Source organism: Panthera leo, chromosome D4 (genome assembly GCF_018350215.1).
Source record: "Panthera leo isolate Ple1 chromosome D4, P.leo_Ple1_pat1.1, whole genome shotgun sequence".
Lineage (NCBI taxonomy): Eukaryota > Metazoa > Chordata > Mammalia > Carnivora > Felidae > Panthera > Panthera leo.
In genome coordinates this window covers 83,713,309-83,739,503 of record NC_056691.1, presented here as the reverse complement: position 1 = coordinate 83,739,503, position 26,195 = coordinate 83,713,309, and the positions used below count along the sequence as shown (strand labels likewise).

Below are 26,195 nucleotides of genomic sequence, written 5' to 3'. Positions count from 1 at the left end.
TATGTAGGACCGTAGGGGACACTATCAGATGAAACAGCCACAAGAGGTGAAAGCTGTTGATGTTAGTGGACTAAGGGGGAGGCAGTGAACTACTGCTTTTCACTTAAGTCTTATTGGGTATTATTGAATGGTTAATTATGTGTATATTATTTTGATTTAAAAAAATTTTTTTAACATTTTTTTATTATATATTTTTGAGACAGAGAGAGACAGAGCATGAACAGGGGAGGGTCAGAGAGAGAGGGAGACACAGAATCTGAAACAGGCTCCAGGCTCTGAGCGGTCAGCACAGAGCCCGACGCGGGGCTCGAACTCATGGACCGTGAGATCATGACCTGAGCCGAAGTCGGATGCCTAACCGACTGAGCCACCCAGGCACCCCTATCTTGATTTTTGAAATAAGGGCTAAAAGGGCAAGAGAAAAAGTAGAAATAAAACAATCTAAGAAAGTGAAAAAAACAACCCAAGAAAGAGAGAAAATGTTTGCAAATCCTTATCTCTGGTAAGGTACTTGTGTCTAGAATATACAGTAAACTCTTCCAACCCAATGATAAAGAACCCAAGTAACTTATTAAAATAGGCAAAGGATCTGAGGAACCATTTCTTCAAAGATGATATATTAAGGGGCCAGTAAGCATGTGAAACGACGCTCAACATCATTAGCCATCAGAAATGTAAATCTAAACCACAACCAGATAGTGTTTCACATCCCCTAGGATGCCTAGAATAAAAAAGGCAGATCGTAAGTATTGGTGAGGTTGTAGAGAGATAAGATCTCTCATACATTGCTGCAGCTGTAAACTGGTACAGTCACTTTGGAAAACAGTCTGGTTGTTCCTGAAAAGCTTAAACATAGCATTACCATCTGACCCAGCAACTCTACTCCCAGCTGTGTACCTAAAAAAAGTGAAAACACATGTCCACACAAAAACTCATATGCGAATGTTCATAGCGGCATTATTCGTAATAGCCCCAAAGTGAAAACAATCTAACTGTCCATTGGCTGAAGAATGGATAAATAAACAGTGGTATCTATAGATACGATGGAATATTATTTAGCCATTAAAAAGAATGAAGCACTGGGGCCCCTGGGTGGCTCAGTTAGCTAAGTGCCTACTCTTCATTTTGGATCAGGTCATGATCTCGTGGAGTTTGTGACTTTGAGCCCCTCATTGGGCTCTGCGCTCACGATGAAGAGCCTGCTTCAGATCCTCTGTCTCCCTCTTCCTGCCCCTTCCACACCTTTCAAAAATAAATAAATGTTAAAAAAAAATTAAACAGAATGAAGTACTGATATATGCTAAACATGAATGAACCTTGAAAACATTTTAAGCGAAGGAAGCCAATCACAAAAGCCACATTTTGTATGATTCCATTTATGTGCCTGTCCAGATGTTAAATCCATGGAAACAGAAAGTAGACTAAGGCTGAGAAGAGAGGTGTTTTAGGGGAAATGGAGCATGACTGCTAATGAACATGAAGTTTCTTTTTTGGGTGATAAAAATGTTCTAAAGTTAGGAGCACCCGGGTGACTCAGTCGGTTAAGTGTCTGACTCTTGGTTTCAGCTCGGGTCATGATCTCATGGTTTTTTAGTTCGAGCCCCAAATTGGGCTCCGCGCTGAAGGTGCAGAGCCTGCTTGGGATTCTGTCTCTCCTCTCTCTCTCTCTCTCTCTGTCTCCTCTCTCCTCTCTCCTCTCTCTGCCCCTCCCCTGCGACGTGCTCTTTCTCTCTCAAAATAAACAAACTTAAAAAACATTCTCCAAAAAAATGCTCTAAAGTTCAATGTGGTGATGGCTGCATACTTATGAATGTATTAAAAACCATTGACTTGTACACTTAAGTAGGTAAATTGTATGTGAATCATACTTCAATAGAGCTATTATGTTATTCTATATAAAAATATAGATACATAGACATATAATCAAGTATTACTGCTTAAAAAACAGTTTTATTTCTCTTTTGATGAAAAGTTTATTTTTTTCTTACTTTTGCTTCCAACTTATTACACACAAAACCTGCAATTTAGGAAAACAAAATTGTCGTATATAGATCGTAAGTGTCTTTTAATGGTTATTTTCCCCCTGTTTAACACAAATCAGCATGATTTGTTGATCTGTATGCCTACAGCCTTCTCTCAGAGTATGCCGAGATGTTGGTTTTGGGTGGCTCCAAATGTTTTCCATGTTGCCTGTTTTTAGTGTGCTGTAGACACAGACTTTTGGCTGCTGCCAGAGTCATCTTTGTATGTGATTAAGAAGAAAAATCTGTGTGGTCTGTCCTTCTTCATACACCGAATAGGAGTAATGTCTTGTTGGTTGGTGATTGAGATTCTTGCCTGAACTTCTTGTTCCCTCTTGAGTTTTTGTGTTGTGAATAAATGGCTACTTAAATTGAACTAGACTGTATTTGACTGCTGCCTCTGTGGGTTTCCCCACTGGAGACAGTTTTCATGAATTGTTAGCCTTAGGCTGCTTCAGATGATGTTTTCTCACATTATTCTCTAGGGTACCTGTTTTTGATGCTGTCTTTCGTTTTGTATATTTTTGTGTTTCTTGCCCCATTAGCTTCATAAATAGTCCTTGCATGAGTCTGGTTGATAGTCATTGTTTTTAGATGCCTGCCTGCCTGCCTGCCTGCCCTTCCTTTCAGTGCAGTGCTGTTAGGCTAGGTCTCCATCAACAGAGTATTGGGCTTTGCATATTTGTGCATGTTAGATTAACACCTCTCTTTTCCCACCTTTGGTAGGCAAAATGATATCTTTTGTTTTTAAATTTTTTTCTAACGTTTTAATTTTTTTTTTATTTGAGAGACAGTGCGAGCAGGGGAGGGCCAGAGAGAGAGGGGGAGACACAGAATCCGAAGCAGGCTCCAGGCTCTGAGCTGTCAGCACAGAGCCCGACGCGGACTGAGAGATCATGACCTGAGCCGGAGTCGAATGCTTAACCGACTGAGCCACCCAGGCGCCCCTGGCTTCCTTTTCTGAAACTCTCTTTGTCCTCAGTTCATTCAGTTTCTCTCAACATTGAGCAATGAGCAGTTTGGTACCTATGCGTTTCTCTTACAGTTGTTCTTAAAGCATGTAACTTAACTTCGCATGTGGAAATAAGTCTAAAACATTGTTTTCAGAAAATAATTTGTATATAATTTGTGATAGTTTTATGCCATCTTTGATACATTGGAGATGCTTCCCATTCTGGTAAGGACCGGCGTTGTTCTTATTACAGGAATACCACCTGCGCCAAGCAGTGGCTTCTCGTTCCTTTTACAATGAGTATGTTAAAACCATCCTCATCACCCCTTACATACACACACACGTTCAAAATTTTTTTGGACTTGGTATTATTCAATTTACGCTCTATTTTGAGTACACTTATGACAGTTTTACAACAAATAATTTTAAAGTACATTATAATTTACAGATCAGTTTTACATCCATTAGTTCATTGTAGTGTCCAACAGCCTTATGGGATAGCCATTATTGTTACTATTTTTTAAATTTACATCCACGTTCGTTAGCATATAGTGCAGTGATTTCAGGAGTAGAATCCAGTGATTCATCCCCTACATATGACACCCAGTGCTCGTCCCAACAAGTGTCCTCCTTAATGCCTCTTCCTCATTTAGCCCCTCCCCCCACCCACAACCCCTCCAGCAACCCTCAATTTGTTCTCTATATTTAAGAGTCTCTTATGTTTTGTCCCCCTCCCTGTTTTTATATTATTTTTGCTTCCCTTCCCTTATGTCATCTGTTTTGTATCTTAAATTCCACATATCAGTGAAGTCATATGATATTTGTCTTTCTCTGGCTAATTTCACTTAGCATAATACATTTTAGGTCCATGCACGTTGTTGCAGATGGCAAGATTTGATTCTTTTTGATTACTGAATAATACTCCATTGTGTGTGTGTGTGTGTGTGTGTGTGTGTGTATTTTTCAATTTTTTAATGTTTATTTTTGAGACAGAGAAAGAGCATGAGGGGGGAGGGGTAGAGAGAGAGGGAGACACAGAATCTAAAGCAGGCTCTAGGCTCTGAGGTGTCAGCACAGAGGCTCAACATGGGGGCTCAAACCCATGAGCCATGAGATCATGACCTGAGCCGAAGTCAGATGCCCAACCAACTGAGCCACCCAGGCTCCCGTCTCCATTGTATATTTATACCATATCTTCTTTATCCATTCATCTGTTGATGGACATTTGTGCTCTTTCCAATACTTTGGCTATTGTCGATAGCACTGCTATAAACATTGGGGTGGTGATGTGCCCCTTCGAAACAGCACAGCTGTATACCTTGGATAAATACAGTTGCTGGGTCGTAGGTTAGTTCTTTTTTTAATTTTTTGAAAACACTGTTTTCCAGAGTGGCCGCACCAGTTTGCATTCCCACTAACAGTGCAAAAGCGTTCTTCTTTCTCCGCATCCTCGCCAACAGCTTTCGTTGCCTGAGTTAATTTTAGGCATTCTGACTGGCGTGAGGTGGTATCTCATTGTGGTTTTGATTGGTATTTCCCTGATGATGAGTGATGTTGAGCATTTTTTCATGTGTCTGTTAGCCATCTGGATGTCTTCTTGGGAGAAGTGACTATTCATGTCTTTTGTCCATTTCTTCACTGGATTATTTGTTTTTTGGATGTTGAGTTTGATAAGTTCTTTATAGATTTTGGATACTAACCCTTTATCTGATATGTCGTTTGCAAGTATCTTCTTGCATTATGTAGGTTGCCTTTTAGTTTTGCTGATTGTTTCCTTCACTGTGCAGAAGCTTTTTATCTTGATGAGGTCCCAATAATTCATTTTTGCTTTTGTTTCCCTTGCCTCTGGAGACATGTTGAATAAGAAGTTGCTGCGGTGAGGTAGCCATTAGTCGTATCCCATTTTTATAGCTGAGAAAACATAATTTTGATACTCTCTTATGTTAATGCTTAATTATACAGCCATTCCATCTCTTTATATATGTTTTTTTAAAAATCTGAGTGTATAAGAAGATGATCTCTTTCCTACCATGTGATTTCTATAAATATACTCTCTTTTATCAGAATCAATTTCTATATTTTAGTTTCAGTTTCTATGTACTTTCGTTCTTTCCTTGACCTGCTTCCCTTTTAGGTCTTAGCACAGGGTAATTCTCTATTTTTTTTAAACCTCAGTAAACTGCAGAGTGATAACTATGGTGGTATTATACATTATCTACTGTCTTCAGACTTCTTTCACACCTAAATAACCTTGTTCTATCTTCACAACAGTTATTTGAGATACACAGAGCAAGTGCAAATTGCTTGTTTTTGTGAATTAAAACCTTGCAACTCACAGTGTTCACTCAAGTTTTTGTTTGTTTGTTTGTTTACAGTCACATAACTAGGAAGTGTTAGGAACAGGAATACTCCGGCTTCTGGCCTAACATCGGGCACTTTCTGCTGCTGTTAGAACCCTGCGCTGTGCTCCCTCGCATGATGTAATGCACACTTAACCAGGTTTCTTTCATACTTTCATATTGCCAACCACTTATTCAGAATTCAACCCAGAGTAGCAGTTTCTCTTGTTTTGTCAGAAGACTTCCTATAAAAAGCAGTTGTCAACAAGACAGGCCAATAATTTGCCAGATGCTCTGTATTTCGCAGAGCAAGTCTTTGAAGTTGTCCCTACTTACTGCTCTTCTGCTGTGTGTCTATTTTGTAATCTCTGTCAGGACTGTTGTATATAGATCGGTTTCCTGGGGACTCAGTAACAAATTGCCACTAAGTGGGTGGTTTAAAACAACAGAAATTTGTGCTCTCACACTTTAGGAGGCCAGAAGTCCAAAATCAAAGTGTTGGCAGAACTGGTCCTTTTTAGAAGTTCAGAGGGAGACTGTTCCATTCCTCTTCCCTGGCTTCTGGTGGTTGCCAGCGATCAGTTGCTGTTCCTTGGCTTTGCAGCTGCATAATTCGAGTCTCTGTCTCCTTCTTCATATGGCTGTCTTCCCTCTGTGTCTGTGTCTGCATATGGCATTCTGCTCACTGTGAATGCCTGTCTCCTCAGCTTATAAGGACACGGTCGCATTGGATTAATACCCTGTTCCAGTACGACCTCATGTTAATTTACACCTTAATTACATCTGCAAACGCACTACAGTTGACCCTTGAACAACACAGGTTTGAACTGTGCTGGCCTTCTTCCACGTGGGTTTTTTTCAATAATCATATACACTGACAATATCAATAAGTACAGTATAGTACTGTAAATGTATTTTCTATTCCTAATGGTTTTCTTAATGACATTTTTTTTCTAGCTTACTTTATTGTAAGAATATGGTATGTGATACATGTAATATACAAAATGTGTGTTAATCAACTATTGACGTTATAAGGCTTCCAGTCAACAGTAGGCTATTAGTTAAGTTTGGGGGAATGGGTCAAAATTATACATGGATTTTCAACTGCACAGGGGTCAACTTGTTTTTTCATTTTTCTAATGGTGTCTTTTATTGAATACAATTCTTGGTTTTCAGAATGGTCTAATTTTTCCTTAGTGAAGAATGCTTTTTGGTGAGCTATTTAAATAATCTTTTTTTTTTTAACCTCACTGTCATGAAGATAACCTCCCGTATTATTATTTAACTATTCAATTTTACCTTTTACATTTATATCCACAGTCTGCCTAGAATTGATTTTCATGTGTAATTGTGTGAATTTTTGTGTGAATCAAGATTCATGTTTTTTCTTTTAATTTAGATATCTAGTTGACCCAATACTGACTCTTTTTCTTAATTTTTTGGACAAAATTTATTTTTTCTCATTGCTTTACAAAATACCACTTTTGTCATAAATCAAATGTCCATGTACATGTGTGTTATCTCTCCACTCTACTCCGTTTTGCTCTTCTTGTACCAGTACCAGTCTTCAGTCCTGCTTCTCAAAAGTCTTGATATCCAGTGGAATCAGTCCTTCCGTTTGTTCTTTATCAAGATTATTTTAGCTGCTCTTGACTCTTTGCATTTCTGTATAGATTATAAGATCAACTTGTCCATTTGTCCAAACAAATCTACTGATATTTTGATTGGTATTTGCACTGATCTGTAGACCAATCTAGGGAGAACTGATGTCCTTATACTTTTGAGGCTTCTAGTATAAAAGATGGCATATTCTGAATTTTCTGTAAGTCATTTTTTAAAAAAAATTTTAAGTTTTTTTTTTAATTTTTTTTTTAACGTTTATTTATTTTTGAGACAGAGAGAGACAGAGCATGAACCGGGGAGGGGCAGAGAGAGAGGGAGGCACAGAATCGGAAGCAGGCTCCAGGCTCTGAGCCATCAGCCCAGAGCCCGACACGGGGCTCGAACTCATGGACCGCGAGATCGTGACCTGAGCTGAAGTCGGACGCTTAACCGACTGAGCCACCCAGGCAGCCCCTTTTTTAAGTTTTTTTTGAGAGACAGAGAGAGACAGAGACAGAGTGTGAGTGGGGAGGGGCAGAGAGAGAGGGAGACACAAAATACGAAGCAGGCTCCAGACTCTGAGCTGTCACCAGACAGCCCGACGTGTGGCTTGAACTCATGTACTGTGAGATCATTACCTGAGCAGAAGTCAGACACTTAACTGAGTCACCTGGTTGCCCCCTGTAACTCATCTTTAATTTAGCTCTCAAGCTGTCAGATTTTTATAGTTTTCTGTGATGAAGTCACGCATCTGCATTATATTTATTCTTAGTTATTTGATATTACCTGATGCAATTGTAAATGATATATCTTTTTAAAGTTTCATGTAATAATTATTTGTTCTTTGGGATATAGAAATACTATTGGCCTTTTTATATTCACCTCATATCCAGCAACTGTGCTAAAACTCAGTGGTTAATTCTGATAACTTATCTGCAGGTCCTTTTGAAATTTCTATGGAAAGGTTCATATCATCTACAAATAATGACAGCTTTATATTTATTTGATAAAAATATAATTGAGTCATGTGTGATTTTAAATTTTCTAGCCACATTAAAAAGATGAAATTAATTTTAATAGTATATTTTATTCAACTAAAATACCAAAATATGATTTCAACATGTAACAAGGTAAAAATTATTAATGAGATTTTTACATGCTTTTTCATACTTAATCTTCTAAATTTGGTGCATTTTACATTTATGACACATCTCAATTTAGAGTAGCCATGTTTCAAGTACTTAGTAGCCACATTTGGCTAATGACTACAGCGTAGGTTTAGAGAATGAGGCAAACTTTTTTTTAAGCAAATGTTATATATATAGCTTTTTTATGTATAACTTTTAATGGAGTCACTGATGGGGCTTCTACTGTCTTGATTATATATAAGTGCCAAGGAGAGATTGAATTTTCAAGGAAGGTTATACTGAAAAGGTGTCATTTGAATGTCTTGAACTATGAATATAAATTTGCCAGGTGAACAAAATGGGCAAAGAGAATAACATGTAAAATTGTGATGTTATATTAGAGTAGAATTCGTTCAGAGCCTTGCAGATACTTTGCTGTGGGCGGAGAAGAGGTCACACTGCGAGAGTGGTGGGTGACTGGCTAGCAGTTCTTCCCCAGTTCCCTGTGTTATGAGTAATTTATTAGTAATGGTAGTTCACATGTTCCAAATAGATAAAGTAAGATAAATTTTCAAAAGTGTAATTGCTGGGCCTAATAAAATAGATATATACCCCAGCACATACGGTGAATCTCGGGGTCTGAACTAATTTTTCTGCCCCTAGAAAATATGCTGGTTTCAGTGCATAGTCAACTGCAATAATTAGTGTACTGTATCTGTAATGGGTTAACTGTTGTATTAAGTTTGTATTTTGGGTTTTTGGGTTTTGTTTTTATTTAAATTCTAATTAGTTGAGATACAGTGCAATATTGGTTTCAGGAGTAGAATTCCGTGAATCATCACTTACGTACAACACCCAGTGCTCATCATAACAAGTGCCCTCCTTAATGCCCATCACCCATCTAGGCCGCCCCCCCACCTCCCTCCCTCCATCAACCCTCATTTTGTTCTCTATCATTAAGAGCCTCTTCTGGTTTCTTTCTCTCTTTTTTTCCCTCCTTCCCCTATGTTCATCTGTTTTGTTTCTTAAATTCCACATATGAATGAAGTCACATGGTATTTGTCTTTCTCTGACTGACATATTTTGCTTAGCATAATACACTCTAGCTCCATCCGTGTTGTTGCAAATGGCAAGATTTCATTCTTTTTGATGGCTGAGTAATATTCCATTATTATATATGTACACACACACACACACACACACACACACACACACACATCACATCTTCTTTATCCATTCATCCGTCAGTGGACAGTTAGGTCCTATCCATAGATTAACTATTGATAAGGTTGCTATAAACATTGGGGTGCATGTACCCCTTTGAATCTGTATTTTTGTATCCTTTGGGTAAATATCTAATAATGCAATTGCTGGATTGTAGGATAGTTCTATTTTTAACTTTCTGAGGAACCTCCCTACTGTTCTCTGGAGTGGCTCTACGAGTTTATATTTTGTTGATTACTGGTAAAGTTTAACATTTTTTCTTATTAACAGTGATACATTACTACCTTCTAGTTCTCAGATTCCTTTCAGGGTTTTCTAGTTGTCCCAATTATATCCTTTGCAGCAGAAAGATCCAGTTCAGGATCAGGCTTTGCACCTCAGTCTTCCTTTTCTTTGGAGGAAAAGACATTTTCTTGACATATTTTACCTTGGCATTTTCGAAGATTACAGGTAGATTATTTTGTAGAAAGCCTCCCAATTTGGTTTTGTTTGTTTCCTCATGATTAGATTCAAGATCCAGCATCTAATTGAATTGGCAGGAACATTACTTCTCATTGTATCTTACCAAGTGGTATAGGACTTTGATTAGTCCAATTATTAATATTCCCTTTGATCATTTGATCAAGGTAGAGTCTGTCAGGTATCACTTCTGTATTTTGGAATTTATGTGTGTTTTATGGAGAAGTACTCTGAAACTCTCCCACACTTTCCATTTATTCAGTCATTTATTTATATCAGCATTGCTTCATGGTTTCTTACTTTATTCAATAGGTTATAATCCATTATTGTCATTATTTGTTTTGATGCTGAAATTATCCCCGGTTTGGCCAGTAGGAGGTTTTTTAAGCTGGATCCTCCTCCTTCTTTTCTTAAATGCTTTATTTTATTTATTTTTATTTTTATTTTTATTTTATTTTTTAAGTAAACTCTACCCTCACCGTGGGGCTTGAACTCACGACCCCAAGATCACAAGTAGAATTCTGTACTGACTGAGCCAGCCAGGTGCCCCTTATTTTTTTATTTTATTAGTTTATTTTTCCAGTTTTGTTGAGGAGCATTGATATATAAAATTGTACTAGTTTAAGGTGTATGTATATATTGTGAAATGATTACCACAGTTAAGTTTAGTTAACATCTATCACCTCACGTATTTTTTTCTTATTATGAGAACTTTTAAGATGTACTCTTAGCATCTTTCAGATACACAGTTCATTCTTGTTAACTGTAGTCACCATGCTGTATATGTATCTCCAGAACTGAAAGTTTGTACCCTTTGACCACCTTCACTCATTTCCTCTACCCTACCCGCACCTCCAGCAACCACCAATCTATTCTCTCTTTCTATGAGTTTGGTTTTTTTTTTTTTTAGATTCCACATATAAGTGAGATTATACAGTATTTGTCTTTCTCTACCTGACTTATCTCACTTACCATAATGCACTCAAGGCCCATCCATGTTGTTTTATATGTATGTTATATATAGGTTCCCTTGGAGATATATATATGTACCTGGTTCCCTTTATCGGAGAATGGTATTACAAGCCGAGATGTAGAGACTAGGTGTGTTCTTACCAAGTGGAGGTGGTCACTGCTCCAAGGCCCTCTCAGTACATAGATTTACAGAGCTAGGGAGTATGTATGTGTGTATGCTTATGTATACACACAGAGACATACATACCCCATACACATTTATGTCTATATTCTTTTTTTTAATGTTTATTTATTTTTGAGAGAGCGTGAGCAGGGGAGGGGCGGAGAGAGAGGGGAGGGAGGATCTGAAGCTGGCTTTGTGCCAACAGCAGCGAGCCTGACATGGAGCTTGAACCCATGAACTGTGAGATCATGACCTGAGCTGAAGCTGGACTCTCAAATGACTGAGCCACCCAGATGCTCCTGTGTCTATATTCTAAAAGATCCATTAGTTCACCCAGAGCTTCCACAGGGTTTATTCTAACCTTTCTCTTTTCATATCTGTATCTCTCTTCTCTTATAAAGAGAATTCTGGTCCCATTGTCCTTAGTTGATTTTCTTATTTGAAAAAATATTTTTTTAAATAAAAAAAACCTTTTTTTTTTTTTAATCTTTATTTTGAGAGAGAGACAGAGTGTGAGCAGGGGAGGAGCTGAGGGGAGGGAGACACAGAATCAGAAGCAGACTCCAGGCCCTGAGCTGTCAGCAGAGCCCAACGCGGGGCTCGAACCCACAAACCATGAGATCGTGACCTGAGCCGAAGTCAGACGCTCAACTGACTGAGCCATCCAGATGCCCCTTTTTAATTTTTTTTTAATGTTTATTTATTATTAATGAGAGACAAAGAGAGAGACAGAGCATGAGCAGGGGAGGGACAGAGAGAGAGGGAGATGCAGAATTGGAAGCAGGCTCCAGGCTCTGAGCTGTCAGCACAGAGCCTGACACGGGGCTCGAACCCACAAACCGCAAGATCATGACCTGAGCTGAAGTCGGATGCTTAACTGACTGAGCCACCAGGCACCCCAGTTGATTTTCTTATTTGATGAATCCTCCCATATATGAAAAATCTCTTCTTGTGGCCTCTGAACCGTTCCATGTGGAAATACTCAGGGTCGCCTCACTCAGGGTTCAACCTCCCGTGTAGACCGGCCCTTTGTGTGCATGTGGATAGCCTCTTCACAGTTTGTGCCCTGTGCGTGGACACCTACTATGCTCTGCCCCACCTAATGGCTGTCAGACTGGATTGCTCAGGAAGGGGCGAGGGCTTCCTGGGAATTCTTGTTTCACCTGAATGTTTCTAGCTGTGGGGTTATTTCTTTATCTTTATCTTTTTGTGTGTGTGTGTGTGTGTGTGTGTGCCCTTTTGGTTTGAGGCCTCGTACTTTCCCTGAGTCTGAGAAGCTTAATGGAAGTTTCTTCCTGAAAATATTTTTCATCATCTCTGCATATTTTTTCTCTTCTATATATACTGTCATGTGGATGTTGATTTCCTTCATTTGTCTATTCCATATCTCTTGATTTTTCTTTTATGTATTTTACCTTTTCCTGATGTCAGGCAAAGCTTGATACTTTAGCTTATTAATTTGTTCAATGCTCTCCTTTCTGCTCTTTAATACATTTTTCCATTCAGTTTATTTCAGTGATTATATTTTTCATGCCCAGTATTCTTATTTGCTTCATTATGACATTTTCTTCCGGCTTTATTATTGTTTTTTAATGTTTATTTATTTATCTTGAGAGAGAGAAAAAGAGCACGCCCACATGTGCATGTGGGCAAGGAAGGGGCAGAGAGAATCCCAAGCAGGTTCCGCACTGTCAGTGCAGGGCCCTACATGGCTGGCGCTTGATCTCATGAACTGTGAGGTCATGACCTGAGCCAAGAGATCAGGAGTCTGACACTTAATCAGCTGGGCAACCCAGGCACACCCCCTTCCTGCTTTATTTCTAATATCCTTCCTTATTAAGTTTGAAAGTTTATTTTTAAGATTATATATATATATATATATATATATATATATATATTTTTTTTTTTTTTTTTTTTTTTTTTTTTTAATGTTTATTTTTGAGAGAAAAAGGGCGCACACGCAAGTGAGCAGGGGAGGCGGGGAGAGAGAGGGAGACACAGAATCTGCAGCAGGCTCCACACTGTCAGTGCAGAGCTTGACACAGGGTTCGATCCCACAAACTGTGAGATTGTGACCTGAGCTGAAATCAGATGCTTAAGCACATGAGCCACCCGGGTGCCCTGATTTTAAGTAATCTCTACACCCAGCAGGGGTTCGAACTTGCAACCCCAAGATCAAGAGTCGCATGCTTTACCGACTGAGCTAGCCAGGTGCCCCAGTTTGTTTATTTTTAAACATTTATTTTCTGTCTTTTCTCCTGTGTCCTGGGGATATTAGTCACCTTGGTTCATGATGTATCTGAGGTGTGGTGAAGAAAGCTACAGTCAGCTTTGATGCCTAGTTTGTGCCTCTCCTGGGTTTAGAGAATGAAGGTGGTAGGGGTCCAGGGAGAGGACTTACCCACCGTCATTATACGGTGTGAAACCCCTTCTAAGGCTCAGCACTTTTTAAGGTCTGTTTCCATCTGTTAGAAACTTGTAGCGCACAAAGTACAGAAAGCAGTGGTGGGAAAAGGGAGCCGTGAAGATACAGGGACCACCCACTGCCATCCGTGCATATCCCCACCAGCTGGCCCCATGGCACCCACTTGTTACTCTGCAGCCCCTTGACGGTTTCAGGCTTGCCGACAATCTTTCTGCCCTGTAACTGCAACTGCCTATTCAGTAAAATGTTGGAGAGAAAAATATTTACCGAAATAACTGCACCACACCCTAACTCTCATCTCTGGTGTCTGGCTCTGGTCTGCTCTGCTTGCATTTTCACCCTACATTAGGGCCAGATTTCCCTATGTTGTTCCAGGGATTTCTGTCTGTATGTAAACACAAATTAATTTTTTTGTTTAGTATAGGTTCATACTTCACATGCTGTCCAGCAGCTTGCTGTTTTTACATTTTATTTTTTAAAAGAGTTTTTTTTTTTTTTTAATGTTTATTTACTTTTGAGACAGAGCAAGATGGTGCAGGGGAGGGGCAGAGAGAGAGAGGGACAGAGTATCTGAAGCAGGCTCTGTGCTGACAGCAGAGAGCCTGATGTAGGGCTTGAGCTCACAAGCCAGGAGATCATGACCTGGGCCAAAGTCAGATGCTTAACCAACTGAGCCACCCAGGTGCCCCAGCAACTTGCTGTTTTTAAAATTTTTTTTTTTCAACGTTTTTTATTTATTTTTGGGACAGAGAGAGACAGAGCATGAACGGGGGAGGGGCAGAGAGAGAGGGAGACACAGAATCGGAAACAGGCTCCAGGCTCCGAGCCATCAGCCCAGAGCCCGACGCGGGGCTCGAACTCACAGACCGCGAGATCGTGACCTGGCTGAAGTCGGACGCTTAACCGACTGCGCCACCCAGGCGCCCCGCAACTTGCTGTTTTTAAAATGGCTGATTAGGGGCCCCTGGGTGGCTCAGTCAGTTGAGCGTCCTCTTGATTTTGTCTCAGGTCATGATCTCAGGGTTGTGGGATTACGGAGCCTGCTTAAGATTCTTTCTCTCTCTGCCCCTCTCCCCCACTTCTGTGCTCTCTACCTCAAAATAAAAAATAAAACAATTAAAATGGCTGATTAACATGATTGATTACATATGAAGGTAGTTTGGTTTCAATCAAAGATAGCTTTAATATATGTGTATGTATAGTTTTTATATCCCTTTTACACTGAGGTGTCTTCATATAATTACCTTATCTTAAATGTAAGTTAGTGATAGGGTAGAGTGTAGTTGTTAGTGTTCTGTGAAGCACTTGATAATTGCCTTCTTTGATTCTTTTAGGTTGTTACCAGTTTTTAAATACTGTATGATGATACTGAAATAAATATCTTTATGGATAAAGTGCTTTACATTTACAGATCATTTTCAAGGATGGATTTACAGAATGGATCAAATAGAGGAGTAGGTCAAAAGGCATTCAAATAGTATTTCCAATATGATGTACCAACTTGCATTCCTACTGACAATATGAGAGTGTTTTCCCACACCATCGTGCACTTAGGTTATTTTGATGATTTGACTGTGACCAGAAGAATTCTGTATCTTGAAAAAAATGCTATCAAATAATATAATTAAGGTATGTTCCTCATTCTATTCTTATCTACTGGATAAATGGGCATATGTTTACTTACAGGACTGAATTTGCTCTTAAAGAAATCATGTCCTCTGGAGGCGCTGAAGATGATATCCCACAGGGAGAGAGGAAAACAGTTACAGATTTTTGTTACCTTCTGGATAAATCTAAGCAACTGTTCAACGGATTAAGGTTAGTGGACTCTTGACGCCTTAAACTTTTCTCTAGTTCTGTGTTTTTTTCCCTATGGCTGGTGTGTGGTAAGTTTCTGAAAGTTATGGATAGAATGTTTTATAAATACCTGTATTAGAGGTCAGGTGATCATGCTGTTTTGACCCTCTTCATTTTCAGATGAGAAGACAATAGGAAAGAGGAAAACTGTTTCCTTCAAGTTGAGGCAAGCAGTTTTGTTAGATGGTTTTATATACGGTATTCCACATCATACCCTATTTATTTATTTATTTATTTTTAATGTTTGTTTTTATTTTTGAGAGACAGAGAGAGACAGAGCACTAGTGGGGAAAGGAGCAGAGAGAGAGGGAGACCCAGAACCTGAAGCGGGCTCCAGGTTCTGAGCTGTCAGCACAGAGCCCGACGTGGGGCTAGAACTCACAAACTGTGAGATCATGACCTGAGCCGAAGTCAGCGCCCAACCGACTGAGCCACCCAGGTGCCCCCACATCATACCCTATTTACATCTGATTTTACACATTGGGGTATTGAAGTTAATGTATCTTTTAAGAAAACATTTACAATTGTAAAGATAATTACAAGATTATCAAATATTCATTTGATAATATTCCATGACCACTGTATCTAAAGTTACACTTTCAGTCACTTTATCCCTATATTCATTTAATTTTTTAATAAAACTGATGACTGTCTTGAGCAATCTTATTAATTTGCCTATAATGTCTTCCTACATAAAACTAATATTCCTAAGAATAGGACCCTGTTTGTCACGGTTTCTCTGGTACATAATGGCCAGGGTCTGGCCCATTGCAGATGCTTCATAAACATTTGTTAAATGAAGGATTCCAAAGGCAGGTTTGTTAACTTCTGTACTCTGCTGCTTTCTGTTTTGTGCCAGAGAAGAATCTTTGAGATCAGCTTCTGGTAATAATCAGATTAATTGCAACTTTTAAAGAATTATTTTCTGGGGTCTGGGTGGCTCAGTTGGTTAAGTGTCCGACTTTGGCTCAGGTCATGATCTTGCGGTTCGTGAGTTCAAGCCCTGCCTTAGGCTCTGTGCTGACAACTCAGAGCCTGGAGCCTGCTTCGGATTCTGTGTCTCCCTCTCTCTGTGCCCCTCCCATGCTCATGCTGTCTCTCTCTGTCTCTCAATAATAAATAAATGTTAAAAAAAAAAAAAAAAAAAAAGAATTATTTTCTGGGGCACCTGGGTGGCTCAGTTTATTGACCATCCGACTCTTGGTTTCTGCTCAGGGCATGATCTCATGGTGTGTGAGATCAGTTCCTATGTTCGGCTCTGCGCTGATAAGCATGGAGGCTGCTTGAGATTCTCTCTCTCTCCCCCTCTCTCTCTGCCCCTCCCTCTGATCTCTCTCTCTATCCCTCAAAATAAATAAATAAAATTTAAAAAAGAAAATATATTTTTTCAACTGATTATTGCATTTCTTCCATATTTTTTCTTGTCCCTTGTCCTCCCTCCTTTTTATACTTGTAATGCCTAGAGTGAACATCCAGCTCAGGTCCTCTGTAATGACCTACTCTTGATTTTCATCTCTGTTCTCTTTTACATCATTTCGTTTTCAGAAAATGTCTCTGAAATTTGTCCACCATATGCCAGACATACTCTTTTTTTGTATTCATTTACTCTTTATGGGATGTATGTCATCTTGTCATTTCATATCAGCATTTTTTGCTAAACTGCTTAATAAAAAGCCCTAGATACTATGTTTTGACCCAAAGTTTACTAGCTTCTCTATATATTCTTATTTGAATATAAGAATGAGTATAGTATGAGTATGTCTTCAGTGAGTATGTTTGAGAAGCATATTGAATTTAGTGGCATCTCCCTTCTTAAAAAGGAATTATTTTCCTAATCTGATTCTGGATCATAAATGACTCCTTAAAGCTCAAGTAATCTCTTTCTAGAGACTCTCCATCTGGCTAAAATCACTCTGTAACTACAACAACAGTAACAGTAACACATTTCCACACAGCATTCTACAGTTTGTAAATCGCTTTAAAGTACGTCTTCATCTTTAAGCCACACGATGACAGTATATAGTACAAAACACGTAACTAGAGTTGATTGTTTTATTTCACCCTCTTTTTAAATGTGCAAATTTTAAATTTAAATTTGTTGTGCAGATCAATTTAACAGCTCAAATGTGTCTCATTTTGATCTTTTTTTAAAGTGCCATGTTAATGATCACACTGATTTTATTTTTATTTTTGAATTTTTGATTTTATTTAGTTTTAAAGTAATTGCAGAGTAAAATTGTGTCTGTGGGGATGGTAGGAAAACCTAATACATGGAGAGGTTACAAGAGATCTAATCTTTAGGACTGCTTATTTATTGTTACAGAAATTTATTATAATATGCTTGCGATACCTATTTCAGTTTAGTTCTTGAGCTCTTGAAACTGTATCGGGTCCAAGAATTAATCCTTCTGGGCACCTGGGTGGCTCCAACTTCAGCTCAGGCCATGATCTCATGGTTCATGAGTTCGAGCCCCACTTTGGGCTCTGTGCTGACAGCTCAGAGCCTGGATCCTGCTTCAGATTCTGTGTCTCGCTCTCTCTCTGCCCCTCCCCTGCTTGTGCTCTGTCTCTCTTTCTCAAAAATAAACATTTAAAAAGAAATAATTAATCCTTTTGACTTTGTTTTTTGAAATATTCAGTACATGGGGCTCCTGGGTGGCTCAGTCGGTTAAGCATCGGACTTCGGCTCAGGTCATGATCTCGCAGTCCGTGAGTTCGAGCCCCGTGTCGGGCTCTGTGCTGACAGCTCAGAGCCTGAAGCCTGTTTCAGATTCTGTGTCTCCCTCTCTCTGACCCTCCCCTGTTCATGCTCTGTCTCTCCCTGTCTCAAAAATAAATAAAATGTTAAAAAAATTTTTTTTGAAATATTCAGTACATAATTTCACCAGTTTGAAATTTCTCTTCATTTGTTAAGTCAATAATTTTGTCAGTATACATGTGTAACTTGCAGATACCATAAATTGCTACCCAGAAAGCACTATTTTTTTTTTCTTAACTTACATTATATCACTCTGGCACTGTGGCCACAGCTTGCTTGCTTGCTTGCTTTCTTTCTTTTATGTTTATTTATTTAGAGAGAGAGAGAACGCCCACACACGTGCAAGCGGGGAAAGGGCAGAGAGGGAGAGAGAGAATTTCAAGCAGAGCCCAGTGCAGAGCTTGATCCCATGAACTGCAAGATAATGACTTGAGCCGAAATCAAGAGTTGGACACAACCTACTGAGCCGCCCAAACACCCCTGAAAGCAGTATTTTCTATACTAATATATTGATTGCCTCCCAGATGTGGAGTAGTACTTCCCCAAAGTGCTATTTTTAAAGTTTGAGAATCGTGGGGTGCCTGGGTGGCTCAGTCGGTTGAGCGTCCAACATCAGCTCAGGTCATGATCTTGCAGTTCATGGGTTCAAGCCCCACATCAGGCTCCCTGCTGTCAGCCTGTCAGTGCAGAGCCTGCTTCTGATCCTCTGCCCCCCTCTCTCTGCACCTCCCCTGCTTGCACTCTCCCAAAAAGAAATCAATCATTTAAATTAATATTTAAAAAATAAAATAAAATAAAATAAAATTTGAAAATACTAATAATAAATTTTGGCCTAGAGGAATGGTTAAGCAAATTCATCAGGGATTTATTTTCAGTGTTTTGTGTACAGGGCCCTCTTTTAAAAAATTTTTTTTTAATTTTTTTTTTAATATTTATTTATTTTGAGAGAGAGCGCGCACAATCAGGGGAGGGATAGAGACAGAGAGGGAGAGACAGAGAGAGAGAGAGAGAGAGAGAGAATCATAAGCAGGCTCTACAGTGTCAGCACAGAGCCTGATGCAGGGCTCGATCCCATGAACTGTGAGATCATGACCTGAGCCGAAATCAAGAGTTGAACACTTAACCGACTGAGCTACCCAGGTGCGCCCAGGGCCCTCTTTATTTTAAACACCCTTAATTATTTCTGTAATAAATATGGTGAGTAAAGTATATATATTCTCTGAATGCTTTTGGGTTGCTGTTTGAGAGAGATGTAGCTAATGGCAGTGCAAGTGTGAAGTTTCCTGAGAGATTAGTACTTTGATTCTCTTCCTTTTTTTCACTTTTTAAGAACATCTGTTTTAGACACATACACACACACAAACAGAATGATATAGAATTATTAAAAAGATTTGGTGGATAAATAAATGAAAAAGAGCGAATTACAAAAACAGTATGTTCTTCATGATCTTGATTTATCAAAAATTCTATATTAAATTGATGTTCTGTATACCCTAGTAGCTCTTAGCGGGGACTGTTTGCTTTTACCGCCCAGTTTGGTCCCTAACCAAAGACCAAATATATTTGGGGGTTGATGTTCTCAAAATGTCTGGTACATATGGGGGTGTGTATTTTCTCTGCTTGTTTATCTAAATGAAAATGCTTTGTTCAGTATTAGGCCTTGGTTGGAAAGGCCTCTATTTATCAGTTCTGTAGGTTGTGTTTGAGTTCCCCATGGTGGTGGTTGTGGGGTGTGTGGCATTCTTCTCCACACTGCTCTCCCATTCCCTCTCCAAAGTAGCTCTTTGAGTTATGTGAATTAAAAACCTCTCTGCTTTTCAAGGGGTGATACAGTTTTAGTGCATTTCTTTTGAAATAGAGAGGATTTCTTTGGGAAAAATGAAAAGAAAAATTTTTTGGTTGTTTTCCCTCTTTATATCTATGTTGGTCTGAATAGAAAACAGGATCATAGTGCTTATAGAGAAGAAGAAATACATTGGTGGTGGTCTGGACCAGTTTTGGGACTTGGGGAAATGGGAAAGTGGGGACCCAGCTAGAGTAGCATAGCCTTTAACATGGGGCCCTTCCTTCCCGACATTCCTCTCACTGTTAGTGTTTATCAATTTTGGCTAGCTTTCCTTCATGCTTTCTCTATTTTTCTTGAGTTCACAAACTAATTATTAAACTTACAATGCAGTGTAATATACTTGCAGAAAAGTACAAAGATTATGAATGTATTTTTTGCAAATGGAGCATATCCATGTGGCTTGTACTTGGATAAAGAAATAGAACATATGGGGCCGCTTGGGTGGCTCAGACGGTTGAGTGTCTGACTCTTGATTTTGGCTCAGGTCATGATCTCAAGGTCATGGGATCAAGTCCTGCACGGGGCTCTGTGCTGACAGTGCAAAGCCTGCTTGGGATTCTCTCTCTCCCTCTCTCTGCCCCTCCCCTACTTGCTGCCCTCTCTTTTTCTCTCAAAATAGATAAGTAAACATAAAAAAAAAAACAACAACAGAACATTTAGCACCTCAGCAACCCCCTGTGTTCCCTCTCACTTGGACTTTTTAACTCCTTATGAGGAGAACAAAAAAGTGCATTTCAGTTCATGAAAGGCTTCAGAGTTTCTATATAATGTCTTACTTAGATGTAATAAATTCCCTTTTTGCCCTTGAAGGTGTGTCTTTCCACCTTATATTACGTCGTTCATCTAAGTTCTCAGAACCTTTTAATTTTCCTAGGCATGAGTATTTTTTATAACGTTTATTTTATTTTTGAGAGAAAGCGTGAGTGGGGGAGGGGCAGAGAGAGAGAGAGAGAGAGAGAGAGAGAGAGAGAGGAGGACAGATGATCCGAAGCGGGCTCTGCTTTGACAGCAGCAAGCCCTGTGGGAGGCTCGAACTCACGAACCACGAGATCATGACCTGAGCCGAAGTCAGATGCTTAGCTGACTGAGCCACCCAGCTGCCCCTAGATGTGAATATCTTAACGAAGTGTTTTTCTTGACTGAAAATATCTCCTTATATTATGTGCATAATAAATAAGCTGTTTCCACTCACTGTGTAAGAAAACATAGAGCAAGAGAGTGAAAAATAGATCAAATGAATGGTGTTTTTCCTTTAATAGCTCTTGCATGTAGTTACAGTAGTAATGAAGTGAGAATAATGTTAGAAATATCTTTGAATACTGTCAGAAAATGATCAAAAGCCCCAGTGCTTGCAGGGTTCCAGTTACCATGGTGACTAAGACTGCCGGAGCAGAATGGAATACTTGCTGGGATTATATAAGACAGCATCTTGAGACATGTATTTGAGATACACAGCTGTCCCTACCAGTGATATCCATGACTTTTGGGTGCCTTGAGACAGCAGAGGCCTCCAAATCACTGATTATTTGACTCTGGAAGAGCAAATACACATAGCTAAAATGAGCACTGGAGGCCACAAATATACATTGACAGAGAAGTGTGCCAAAGTGAATATAATGGTCTTAAATAAAAATAACTGCAGAAATTGTTTTGATTAAATAGGCTTCTAATATTTCAAATTAAAGAAGAAATCCCCCACAATGCTTCCTTGAAGAGCCTATTTTTAGGATGCCCTGGTTCCTAAGTAGGAAAGGGTAACTGGGAGATGAACGGTCTGTTCCCTTGTCCCTTTCCTCCCCTCCTGCAACCCTTCCTTCCTCTTTCTTCCTTCTTTATCTGCCCCTCCCTCTTCCTTCTCTTCTTTCCTCAAAAAATTCATACCTTCCTTGAGGCAAGCTCTGCACACCGGTAATAGTAGGGTATCTGTGGGGCGCCTGGGTGGCTCAGTCAGTTGAGCATCCAACTTTGGCTCAGGTCATGATCTCACGGTTCGTGAGTTCGAGCCCCACTTTGGGCTCTGTGCTGACAGCTCGGACCCTGGAGCCTGCTTCAGATTCTGTGTCTCCCTCTCTCTTTGCCCCTCCCCCACCCATCCTCTGTCTCTCTCTGTCTTTCAAAAATAAATAAAAACATTTTTAAAACATTTAAAAACATAGTAGAGTATATGTTATTTCAAAGATGATGCTTAAAGTAGCTGTACAAGCTTATAATAAATATTTTGGTTTTCTGTGGCTTATTGCTCAAAAGAATTGCACATGCATTTGAGGTAGACTGCCACCAGAGTGCAGTGGATATCTTGGTCACATGATGTAGAGAAGTGTGGACTAATAAAAATTTAATACAGACCACAAATGTGATTTTAATTGTCTAGTAGCCAGATCTTAAAAAATGTAAAAAGGCAAAAATGAAATTAATGTTAATAATTTGTTTGATCTAATATATCTAAAATACTTTATTTCAACATGTCGTCAATATAGAAAAATTATTGAGATCTTTTACATTCTTTTTTTTCATATTTAGTCCTTGAAGTACACTGAATATTTTATTAGCTTTTTTAATGCTTATTTTTTTATTTTTGAGAGAGAGAGAGAGAGAGAGAGAAAACATGAGTGGGGAAGGGAGGAGAGAACAGAGGACCCAAAGCAGGCTCCATGCTGACAGCAGACAGCCTCATGCGGGGCCTAAACTCATGAATCACAAGATCATGATCTGAGCTGAAGGCGGATGCTCAACCAACTGAGCCACTAAGGTGCCCCCTGAATATTTTATATAAACTTAACATACATTTGAGTTCAGATGAGCCACTTTTCAGGTACTCAGTACCCATGTATGGCTATTGACTCAGGCAAAATTCCTCCCACTTTTAGCTTCTGTTCACAAAATGATCCGCTGTGCTTTCTGGAGAATATATACTGGCTGTTTTGGGGTTCTCTTCTTCACAGGTCCATCAGATGTCCCTGTTTGTTTCTTCTGTCTCTTCCTGTACAGATGCCAATAGCCTGCAGGTCTTTTGGCTGTTGGTGATTTGTCCCTACCCACCTGTATTTGGGGATTTGAAGGATACTTTATTACTTACTCTGTTAGTTTGCTAGGACTATCATAACAACATATCACAGATTGGGTTGCTTAAGCAGCAGGAATTTATTATCTCACCGTTCTGGAGGCTAACAGTCCCAGATCAAGGTACTAGCAAGGTTGGCTCTTTCTGAGGCCTCACTCCTTGGCTTGGAGATGGCTGTTTTCTCACTGTGTACTTAAATCTAGTCCTCCCTCCATACGTGCACATCCCTGGTGTCTCTGTGTGTGTCCTTATCTCCTCCTTATAGGACACAAGTCAGATTATATTAGTGCCCACCCAAAAGGCCTTGTTTCAATTTAATTACTATATTTGTTTAAAGGTCCCATGTCCAAATGCACATTCCGAGGTACTGGGGGTTAGGACTTCAACATCTGAATTTTGAAGTGACATAACACTTACTTTTGCTGAAGATGTTGTTTGGGGTTTTGGTTTTGTTATCTAATGTTTCTGTCTGTTTTTGGAATGCACCTGAGTAGCTGAAACTATGCTGCTGTCCTTTCCCCAGAATCCAGAAAATCAGCTATTTAAATGATATACCAAAATTTTAAACACTAAAATAGATGAGTATATTTCTAATTAGTTCTTTTGACTATCAAAGTTCAGTATAACCTGACCTAAAAAGTTACCGTTTTCTAAGATCTTAATTGTCAGGCCTGGCTAGGAACAAAAATACACATCTTCACCTTTTTATTAAAAAAAATTTTTTTTTTTTAGTTTTTATTTATTTTGGAGAGACAGATCATGAGCAGGAGAGGGGCGGAGAGAGAGGAAGACAGATAATCCGAAGCAGGCTCCAGGCTTCAAGCTGTCAGCACAGAGCCTGACTCGGGGCTTGAGCTCATGAACCGTGAGATCGTGACCTGAGCCGAAGTCTCAGCTTAACCAGCTGAGCCACCCAGGCGCCCCGACACATCTTCACCTTTATAATTGCTAGTGGGTTAGACCAGGGATTGGTAAGGGGGAAGGTATTTCTGTTTACTTTTTTTGTTTTGTTTTGTTTTTGTCTTTTTGTGTGTGATCTTCTAAGATCTTCCAGGCGTAGTGTAAAGCGAAAAAGGAAAGAATTTAAGAGTAATAGATTTCACTAAATCCTCAAAACAACCTCATTAGCACCTGTTTTCTTGGTTCATAAATGAGAAAAACAAAACTTTGGCAGATAAGCAATAGCTTATGTTAATACAATGGGTTCTAATTTGGGAAGTGCTACCTCAGAGAAGTTTTTCCTTAGTGTAGGAGTAAGGATCCCAAAACTTACAGGGAAGCTCTGATAGCCTCTTCTCTGGAGGTGACACAGGAGAATACTCTAATGATGTAGGAATGACGCAGTTCCTGGCTTCTTGCACTCATCTTCTTGGTTCTCTGAGAAATCCACATCTGTAGAACTCCTTTGGGTAACATCATACCTACAGAATAGTCACAGACCTTTGGAGGGACAAGGCAGCAACACCTTAGAGGACTTTAAAACTTGACAACCTTTTTTTTTCTATGCGCAAGGGGCCAGTGGAAAATAAATGTATTTCTAAGTGTAAGATTTTGTATACTTCCCCTGGAGCTGGTTCACAGGAGGAGAAGACAGCATTCCGTAGCTTTATTTGGCTTGGCATTTCTAAATTCAAACTAAGGGTGATTATTCAAAGTTATTCAAATTCATAAACCATCCTTAGGAATGGAGCAATGTACTAAGAGCTTTCTGTGTGCCCACACCATTCTAGGTACAGGGCTAGCGATGGGAGCAGGATGCAGAGATAAAGGGAATGTCCACCTTCTACCTAATCAAGCACTCTTGTGCATTTTTTCTCAATCTCTCATTCAAAAAAAGCTTTTCTCCCTCTTCAGTAAACAAAAGAGTTGGGATGCCTGGGTGGCTCAGTTAATTAAGCAACGGTTAGTGAGACTGAGCCCCATGTCGAGTTCTGTGCTGACAGTGCAGACCCTGCTTGGATTCTCTGTCTCTCTCTCTGTCTCTCTCTCTCTCTGCCCCTCTCCCACATGTGCTCACGTGTGTGTGCACTCTTTCTCACTCTCAAAAATAAATAAAATTTTAAGAAGTTGACATAGTGGTATCATTAAGATATCCTCCCCAAAGGAAACACTCAGCCTTAACAGTCTAGACCTGTGGATACCCCCAACACCTTCCAACTCACAGATCGATTCTTAAACCTAAATTTGGAAACCAGGTATGCCAGTTGGTTAAAAAAAAAACAAACATGCCGGTGTTAAAACAAGGAATTGCTGATTGGCCTTGCAAGTCCTGAACACAATTTTGTCTGGCGTACAAATGAACACAGAGGCATGGATTAGAACAAAGATGTCACTGTATGTAATACAGTCTTCTCTGTGTAAACAAGAATGTGTGATGGGACACTGTGCTTCTTGACTGAAAACCTTGTTCAGAGGAGTTGAGTTATGCCTTTGACTACAGCTTTGGTCATAGCTTTGTTGGAGGTCAATTGCATCCCATGACCTGGGGAGCAGAATGAGCTCACAGAGAAGAAATTACTAATGTAGAATCAAAATCTAAATTGTTTTCCCTTATGGTGCAAAGAAGAGAACATTAGATTAGGGGTTAGAAGGTTTGAATTTGAATCGTAGTTCAACAATTTACTGGTCATGAGTTCCCAGACAACTCGCTTAAGGTCCTTGATCCTTATTGTGTGTGTGTGTGTGTGTGTGTGTGTACGTGTGTGTACGTGTGTGTATGTGTGTATGTGTGTGTAAATGTGTTTACATACACACATATATGCCCTAGAGAAGCCAAGCATTTAACTATGGGACTAAGGAAAGGGAAGCCAGTAGAAGAGAACAGGAAGGACAGAAAGGAGAGAATTCCAAGATGGTGGACATGGTGCACAGCAGCACGCCACAGGGAGGACGGACGTGAGGATGGAAAGGTGGCTGTTGGGCTGGGATGTCAGGCGTGGGTGGGTGTCAGCATCTTAGCTAATTCCGCTTAGTTAGGATGGTTGATTTGTAGAAACCCAGAAGAGGTTTCCTAAGTTTTGACATCTCAGCGTTACATTGGAAACATCTCTGAGATAAGAACCAGGTTTAATCATTTGCACGACACTTTTCGCTACTGTAGTCTCTGAACTTTCGTTGGTAGAGTTGAGGATTTAAAAAAAAGGAGCGAGATAAGTGTCATACTTTGAATTTCTACTAACGCTTTGGAAGAAGAATATGAGCAGTCAATTTATAACATAGGTGCCTTTGCAAAAAGTGAAATATCAGGTCATTTAGCTTACAGGATAATTCACAGAGCCCCATTTAATTTAATTCTATGGACCATTAATTTCCCATCTCTGACATCAGTATTAATAACCAAATGATGTATTCAGAGTTTAAAACCATAGTCAAGCTCTGAATAGTAGAGG

The 26,195-nt window shown here is 39.5% G+C and overlaps 1 protein-coding gene across 2 annotated transcripts in view; it reads left to right on the top strand.

The window, feature by feature from the left end:
* The window catches only part of SCAI (suppressor of cancer cell invasion), a 144,681-nt gene that overhangs the window by 59,645 nt on the left and 58,841 nt on the right, over positions 1 to 26,195 (top strand). For both annotated transcript variants that reach the window (XR_006196007.1, XM_042913622.1), the window contains exon 3: positions 14,971 to 15,102. Coding sequence is in view for 1 of the 2 variants with exons in the window: in XM_042913622.1 (XP_042769556.1) it covers positions 14,971 to 15,102 (132 nt within the window). In the remaining variant the exon portion in view is untranslated. The remainder of the gene's footprint in view (positions 1 to 14,970; positions 15,103 to 26,195) is intronic.